The 9082-nt window shown below is 36.1% G+C and overlaps 1 protein-coding gene across 1 annotated transcript; it reads right to left on the bottom strand.

The window, feature by feature from the left end:
* Positions 1–1550: 1550 nt before the first annotated feature.
* On the bottom strand, positions 1551–6704 carry LOC124898956. The gene is made up of 2 exons (XM_047413299.1): positions 6516–6704; positions 1551–3976 (listed from the first exon to the last, which is right to left on the bottom strand). Exon 2 carries the CDS (start codon positions 3780–3782, stop codon positions 3117–3119), a length of 666 nt encoding a protein of 221 aa, XP_047269255.1. The 5' UTR covers positions 3783–3976; positions 6516–6704; the 3' UTR covers positions 1551–3116.
* Positions 6705–9082: the final 2378 nt, after the last annotated feature.

The raw sequence follows: 9082 nt of genomic DNA, 5'->3' as shown, positions 1-9082 counted from the left end.
TTTTAGGTCGCAAACAAAGTGGAAACATGATTGCACCACGTCGCGCTGCTGCGAATTTTCCTAGTTTTCTAATTCCAGTGACACAACGCGATAGCACCACATCGCAGGTATCTTTCACCCACACGAATGTTACTATTTTATAGAATCTTTATTCAGTTGAACCTTATGGCCTACATGTTCATGTTTTCCACATTATTACATTATATATATTGCAGTGCACAGGTACAGATATCAGTCATGGGTTAGCTTATGGTCCTTCGGGGTCATAAGCACCGTGTAGCATCCCAGTTCAGAAAATCAGGGTGTTACATAGGTATTGCCTAAACCCTCATCAAAAATAGTTCATCATGTCTTGGTTTCTAGTGAGGATGCCACTAGAGTGTAGAATTATTATGCATTATTTGCAGGGGTAGAAGGACCTTTCGTGCAGTGTCACTAGACACTATGTAAATGGTGGAATGTAGAAGTTTCAAAATACTTAGACCAATTATTCAAGTCGTGCCTGCAATGGTCTGCTGACAGCTATGGAAGAGAAGAAATAACCTGAATCATGGTAAGTCTATGTCTATTAATAGGGTGATCTATGAAATAAATATGAATCTCCATTATCTAGCTTGTAACAAATACCCTTGGTTCAAGGACATACCAACTAGTTGGGCTTTATTGGTGAAATTCTTCTAGATTATAGAGCTCAATTCAAGACTACTGTAGTGGAGTGGAAAAAATCAATTCTTGGTTGGTATAAATGTAATTCTGATGGGGCTTCTAGGGGAAATCCTGGAAAGAGCTCTATAGCATTTTTCCTCAGGAATGAGGATGGGGATTTAATGCATGCATTATATAGACAAATCCAGGAACAATCAAGTATATTTACTGAGGCTTTAGCTATGATGGAGGATTGTATATATTGTATACAACATCAAATATTACCTTTAATCTTAGAGACAAATTCTTTGGCTCTCACTAAAATGGTGAAAGGGGGTGGGAAAGTCCCTAGAACATTGTGGAGATGATTAGTAGAGTAAGAGGGTGGATAAAAAGGTATTATACTATTGAAAATGCAACTAGTACCATAAGTAACAATCAGAAGACTCAAGAGGAAAGCACCAGACTAAGGATATGATCTAAAAAGAGTAGAGTACATACTCTGATACTAGAACTAACCTAATAACCAAAATTTAAGACTAAAGAAGCAAAAATCAGCAACTAGAAGAGGAGTAGATGAAGAAGATAACGCACGGATTGCATTAAACGTAAAGATAGAGAGTGAGACATACACCTACATCAATGAATAGAAACAAAGTGTGTATCAAACACCAAGAAACACAACACCAATGGAGGATAACACCACACTCTTACGTGGACACAAATGGATCAACTCCTCAAGCACCCAACTTTTCTTGCCAAAATGTCAACATGAGTGATTCCACACTCAAAGATGACCCTAGTTTCAATGTTTTTTCCAAGACCTACACTAAGATGGCTTTTACAAGCCCTACACTAAGGAAAGAAAATACAATTTGAGTTTCACTCAATCAATTCTTCAAAACTAAGAAAAATAGAAGCCTAATTGTCTATTTATACTTATTACAAAAAAAGATTAAAATACCCTTAATGAAGGGTGCTCCTTTGGAGTGTAAAAGATGAGTATCAAAAGACCATAATACCCCTAAGTTAAGGCGCCCTTAGAGTGCATCCAAGGCTGCCTTGGAGTATATTCAAGGTCTCTCTTCACGTATTAGCAAGTACACTCCCTTAGATAAATGCAACATACTATCACGAGCTTCCATCTTCATAAATGGCGCCTTATGTGTTTGGACTTGAAGAATGGCGCCTCTTTCATACTCTTAAAACCGAGGATGGTTCATTCTTCAAGGCTTATGGTCCTCGGGTTAGTATCAAGGCAAGCATCCAAGCAACCTTCCACACACGAGATTGCTTTATGTCTTACTTAAAACGGGCCTTCATTGCATATTCCTGTGCCTTCGGGGTGACCAAGTCTTGGGCCTTTAGGTGTTGGCCTCCAAAGAAGTCATCCAAAGCTAAGACGACCATTTGACTTATATCATCCTCCCCTTCTTGAAAAGGATTTGACCTCGAATCCAAACCTTGCAAAACCAAAGAGAGGACAAACAAATACAAAATCCTCATGGCATGAAGGTTAGGATTAGCACAACAAATCATCTCAACATGCCCAGGTTGCACATATTTCCAATATAACCAAGGATCTTTTGAATCAAATATTAAGAGTCCAATGAAAGATGCACAAAGTATTTGGTTATGGGATTCACCAAAAGTGATGCTTCGTTTGTCATGTAGACCAAGCAACAAGTTGGGTGCACCAATATCATCAATTCTATATTTGGCACCGGGGTTAAACAAGAAGAATGACCATAGACACGGGTCTAGAAAACAATCCCATTTCCCATAGGTTTCACCCAAACTACATGACATACTCTCTACAATAACATACATATCATCAAAAGCAAGTAGAGAGTAAAGAAAGGTATCACTCAAGTCAACTTCTACTAAGGTGTCTTCATGTATGTACTCACCACTAGTTTCAACATCATCTCCATTAGTACTCTCAATAATAAGGTCACACATAGTAGAATAAGAAGTAATTTACAAGCAATAGACACTTTCTCCTCTTATGGAAGATCCCTCAAGTATACACATACCACCATAAAAATCAAAGAGATTATTTCTTTAGTCTTTACAAGAAGCAAGCAATTCATCCTTATAATTATCAAACAAAGGTGGGGTTTCATAACAAGGATCATATTCGCAATCATTTTTCAAGGAAAAACCGCCTATTGGGTTTCTTAAATATTCAAGCAAATCAACACATTCATCACCTAATTGGTTATTCCTTTCCAAGACTACATATTCCTTACCCTTAAGAGTACTCTCATCTTTCAAGAAGAGATTTTCATCTTTAGGAGGAATGTTGTCACACCATAGTGGTTAGCATGTAGGCTATAGTATCCAAAGTAATCTATACCATCATTTTCACCACTAGGCTCATTAGGAGTGTTTATATCATCTTCAAATAGGATATTATTCCTAAAGAGAGATGATCTAATCCACGGGCAGATTCAGAACACGTGAGTTCTTCACCCTCTAAAAGATCTATTAAGTTTCAAAGCAGTTTCAAGCACAAGATTGTTCCGATAATAGCTCTCGGGTTCACTCCCATTTTGTTGACCAACATTATCAAATTCTTCATTCACTTGAGTTCTATTAATTACAACACACATAACCTCAAGTGGTGGGCAATTTTCACACACGAGTTGATCAATACAAGTTTCACAAGACGATGTACGTTCATTCAACACAATGGCCTCAACACTAGATGGACACAAATCAATCTTACAAGAAGATTCAATTCGGTCATCAATACGATCTACTAGTGTATCTACTCTCACAACATGTACATCATCAACAATAGGTAAAGAATCAATCGACGATGTACTTTCATTCATCACATTGGCTTCAACACTAGGTGGACATAAATTGATCTTACAAGAAGAGTCAATTCGGTCATCAATAGGATCAACTAGTGTATCCACACTTACAACATGTACATCATCATCAAGAGGAAAAGAAACAATAGACTCACAAATAGATAAGCTACCACTCACGCTCAATGGGCTACTAGCCATACAATCATCGTTCACATGCACAAAAATGTAAGAGTTAGCTATTTTACCTTTAAGTTCTTGAGCACTTGCGTTGGTTTGGATCATGGTAGCCCACTTTCTCTTTTGAGAAGTTCTCATCACAAGGGTGTTTTTCAAGTCTCCTCCTTTGTTTCACCTCTTCATCTCTTTTCCCAAAATTGGGATTTAGTGCACTAAGCATTTGGCATATCTCTTCAATGGTTGGAAATGAAGCTATCACAATGGTCATTGATGCGATCAAACGTGTCATTAAAATTATTGACAGCCATGGCACCTAAAAGAAAGAAACAAACCTACAAAATGAACAAAAAAGTTAGTTCACATATCCTCACCAACTCTCTCACTCTCGGATTCTTGCCTCACACTTGGTCTCACAAGTGTTGAAACTTTGGCATATACTTGACAAGTGAGTGAGGGATGATTCTACTTTGGCCCAGAATGGATTTTCGTTTGATATGACTCAAAGAAAATTGCTAACAGACTTAAACCAACAAGTTACAAAGAATTACAAATGATAAAAGCACAAAAGAAACGTAGACACGAAACAAAGAACTCTAGACTAATTATCAACCTAGTAGGTAGTTACTAGTTTGGTAATTAGTGGTAGAATCAACACAAAAGCAACTAGAAACAACAAATGGAAACTTAGAAATCTAATTTAGGACTCAATTTGGTTGTTTATATAAGCAATGACGTGGCAACTATGATTGGACGCCACTTTTCAAAATTTTCAAATCCCAATTCACTTATTTCGGCTAAACATAATTAGGAGAAGACGAAATTTCAATTTTAGGGGGAAAATTGAAAGTTTGAAGCCTTTTTGGAGCTTCAAATGAATTCAAAGTGGATTGGTCCGCTCAAGTGTACTTTCAATTGTACTTGTTTGTCCCCTTGTCCCCTCTTCCTTTTTGGAAGACTTAGAATATGCTAGGAAATATTCTTGTGCAAACACTTAGTACACTCTCTTTCTTCTCCCTTTTTGGATCAAACAAGCTACTTGAATATTCTTCTTCAACAAAATTTGAAGATGATGGATAAACAAGATGAATATTCAAGAGTTGACCAAGGTTTGACCACTAGGCAAATGAATCCCAAATTCAAATTTTCTTTTAGATCTAGGTTCCTTTAGCCAAGATAATTCAAATATCAACAAATCAGCCCCAACACACCACAAACAAGGTATTCACCATGAGATCCCACCTCAAAAAACTTCAAACAAGGAACAACAATGGTGGATCTAGCTCAAAAACAACCAAATCTTGCTCTAAACTTAGATATAGACCCTTTAAGTGCTAGAGAACAAGAATCTAACATTAGAAACTATCAAAACAAGCTAAAAATTAATAGATCTAAGTTGAGAAATTCGGATCTACTATCACACACACAAGATTCAACACTTTTTTTTTGTATTTTTTGACTCTAGACTCTTTTTTTTGTTGAGATTTTCTTAGATCCAAGGCTTAGAGTTGTGGAAACAACTCTAATACATGACTCCGATACTAAATGATACAAGAACTAACCTAATAATTGAAATTTAAGACTAAAGAAACAAAAATCAACAACTAGAAGAAGAGTAGATGAAGAAGAGAACACACGAATTGCATTAAACGTAAAGATAGATAGTGAGACATACACCTACATCAATGAATAGCACCAAGGTGTGTATCGAACACCAAAACACACAACACCAATGGAGGATAACACCACACTCTTAGGTGGACACAAAGGGATCAACTCCTCAAGCACCCAACCTTTCTTGCCAAAATATCAACAAGAGTGATTTGACACTCAAAGATGACCCTAGTTTTAATGTCTTTTCCAAGACCTACACTAAGATGGCTTTTACAAGCCCTACACTAAGGAAAGAAAATACAATTTGAGTTTCACTCAATCAATTCTTCAAAACTAAGAAAAATAAAAGCCTAATTGTCTATTTATACTTATTACAGACAAAGACTAAAATACCCTTAATGAAGGGTGCTCCTTTGGAATGTAAAAGAGGAGTATCAAAAGACCATAATACCCCTAAGTTAAGGCGCCCTTGGAGTTTATCCTAGGCTGCCTTGGAGTATATTCAAGGTCTCTCTTCACATATTAGCAAGTACACTCCCTTAGATGAAGGAACATACTCTCACGAGCTTCCATCTTCATAAATGGCGCCTTGTATGTTTGGACTTGAAGAATGAAGCCTCTTTCATTCTTTCAAAATCGAGGATGGTTCATTCTTCAAGGTTTATGGTCCTCGGGTTAGTATCAAGGCATGCATCCAAGCAACCTTTCACACACGGAATTGCTTTATGTCTTGCTCAAAACGGGTCTTCCTTGCATATTCTTGTGCCCTCGAGGTGACCAAGTGTTGGGCCTTTAGGTATTGGTCTCCAAAGAAGTTATCAAAAGCTAAGACGACCATTTGACTTGTATCATACTCCCAAAATTTAGAGAAAATATAGTTAGAAGATCAACATAAAGGAGTTAGATATATGCACAACAAATTCAAAACTGAAAACGAAGTTCTCATTCATTAATTATAAGCATACTAAAAGGATAAATTACTTAATACGATATGAAAATGTTATTAATCTCAGAGATTCAACCCTTTATAGAGGACTTATAATTATCAAATGAAGGTCGGATTTGTAGCCCAAAGGAGAAGAGATAACATAGGATAGCTTGAAAACACATTCCATGGGTATTGAGTGCACAACACCTAATGAGAGTTTGAGGTGAAATGTTGTCTAAATCATACCAAAGCTGGACAAAATGTAATATTAGCTCACTAAAAAGCTACGTAGAAGCATAGACAACGAGCAATTGTAAACGGAAGAAAGTCACCTGAGCCACCGGAAATTGCCTGAGGCTTTAGTTCATCGAAAATCGCTTGAGCCGTCGAAAGTTGTTGGAAGCTGGTTGAACTCATTGGATAACGTAGGAAAATTTTTTCCACTTTCCTTTTTCATTTTAGCACTTTGCCTGATTTGGACATTTAATTTTCTCTTTTATATTTTTAGATTGGGGTTAGTTTTGGGCCTAAGTCCGGTTTTTCATTTTTATATGGACTATTTTTATTTTGTGAATAAATGACAACAGCCAGCTTTTTTGGAAAAAAAAAAAAAAAGATAGAATGGAAGGAGTATTTAAACATGAACTTCCCTTATGTCAAGATTAATTTCATATAAATTAAAAGGTCGTGAACTTCAATTAATTTATGGTGTTTCTTTTTTATGAGGCCACAACATTGAGATAAAATTTATTCAAGAGACATCATAGTGTGCACGTAAATTTTATTTTCTTTTTTAATGAGAGATTATTGTAACTCGGGGTGTATATGATCGGGTTGGTTCAAATTTTTTAAATATCAAACTTAATCATCTGCGTCGAGTTTTTAAATCTATAAATCAAATCAAATCAATAAAATTTGAGTTCTTCAACCTCAATGTTTTTCGGTAAAGTGCCTATTACAAACATATAATTAACTTGTGCTTCAAATATCTATTCGTCTTAATAAGATATAACTTCTTTAGGTGATTTACAAAAATAACACAAAATATGAAATGAGTGATAACAATAAAATATTCAACAACAACAACAATAATAATAAAACAAATATTATTTTTTTTTGACAATAAATTGTAAATATTATTACCACGACCAAAATCAAAGAACTAGTATTTACAAATTATGACACTAACTCCTTATCCTCACCTAGCCATATAAAGCTTCAAACCAACTTATACAACTCTTAAAATTTTTGGACTCACTATGGCACTAAATCTAGCACTAACTATAAACTGTATCTCTTGTGCTGCTATACCTATAACCATGTATTGTTTTCTATATAATTTCATATTCCTATCATTCCAAGAAAATTATATCAATGCACTATATATTGCTTCCACTATTTTTTTTAGCATGCACCAATGTTTGTTCTGAATCATCTGCAATGTTCTGGACATCTTCCTTTGGATTATTTATATCTCCATCCATTGTGATAGTTTGTCCCACACCTGCACTGTCCATTCACATGCCAAAAATAGATAATTGCCAATCATAAAATGAATCTATGTATAAGTTGCATGATTCTGCTCCACACCATCCTGCTTAAATGCCATATTTCTCCATTTCCTACAATATCCTGGCAGCTCTTAGTCATGGAGTATTTATCAGATTTTGTGAGGATGTATTTACCATTTCTATACCAGCTTACCATCCCTAGTTTAATCATATTGAGTTGCTTCCAATGCCAGCTACTCCTTGCTCTTAGAACATGTTCCTAAATGTCCTTTCCTCCTTTCATATACACCTCATGAACCTGCCTAATCACAAACTCTCATTGTTATTAGCCGGCTGCCAGATGAACTTGCCAACAACAGTCAAATTTCAATGTTTACAGCTCTTTACATTAAATCATTTTGAGCATTACTATCTTGTTAATACCATACTTACCCCCACTTCTTTTGAGTATCACCAATTATTACATTGAAAGGAGGTGAGCTCCAAAAATATAACATGCTATAACATTTTGACAAAACTCAATCTCAGATTTAATGTCTTCCATTCAATTTCAATGATATTAGACACCATACTTTGTAGGAGAAACATACTCCAATTTGAGCTTGCATTTTCCATTTTAGTGATATCAGAATTATCACAAATGGAGTTCTTGTGGTGCTTAAGTTCCTCTTTAATAAGATCTTCCAGGATTTCCTACCACTTGTGATCACTTTCCCATGATTTTTAACAGTTGAATTATTGACGACTTCATTCCATATGTGATTCATCTGCTGCTTCAACAATTCTCCTTTTTGGGCACTGTTTTTACTGTATCATTAGATTTAGCTGACTTCAAGCTCAAAATTGCGCCGACTACCTCATGTTTGGAATTGACTTGACCCTTCTCCATCAATTTCACCATTGAAGATGAAGCTTGAGCTGCTCGTAATTCCTTTGAAGAAGGAGTCCCCCGCATTCCTAATTCTTCAATTTGAACCTGCTCAACTACTTTAGTTGCTGAAATTTGCTTCTTCCCCTTACCTCTTGCTTGCACTAATCTTGTTTTCAGCATTTGCATAGCTTTCTGTGAAGGTATGCAAGTTCTCCTCCTTATGAAAGGCGTAATTTAGTAAACCTATGTTAAGTATCCTACATCGGAAGAGGAAAGGGTCGTTGGTCTCCTTATATGGCTTGGATAATCCTCCTCCTCATGAGCTAGCTTTTGGGGTGTGAGTTAGGTCCAAGACCAATTTTCACATGGTATTAGAGACAAGTTCATTCCAAATATTTATTCACCGATGTTGGGCCCCTATATATATATTGTCCACGCTACAGTTAGCCTGGGCGTGCCGGGAGTGTTAAGTATGCTCCTCATGAGCTAGCTTTTGGGGTATGAGTTAGGTCCAAGA

This window comes from Capsicum annuum, chromosome 5 (genome assembly GCF_002878395.1).
Source record: "Capsicum annuum cultivar UCD-10X-F1 chromosome 5, UCD10Xv1.1, whole genome shotgun sequence".
NCBI classification, from domain to species: domain Eukaryota; kingdom Viridiplantae; phylum Streptophyta; class Magnoliopsida; order Solanales; family Solanaceae; genus Capsicum; species Capsicum annuum.
Note: the sequence above shows the minus strand (reverse complement) of the source record. Positions and strands in the feature narration are given on the sequence as shown.

What these genes read in the sequence shown, in the direction of transcription:
- LOC124898956 (XM_047413299.1), bottom strand. Translation starts at nt 3,782, where the DNA reads ATGAGAACTTCTCAAAAGAGAAAGTGGGCTACCATGATCCAAACCAAC.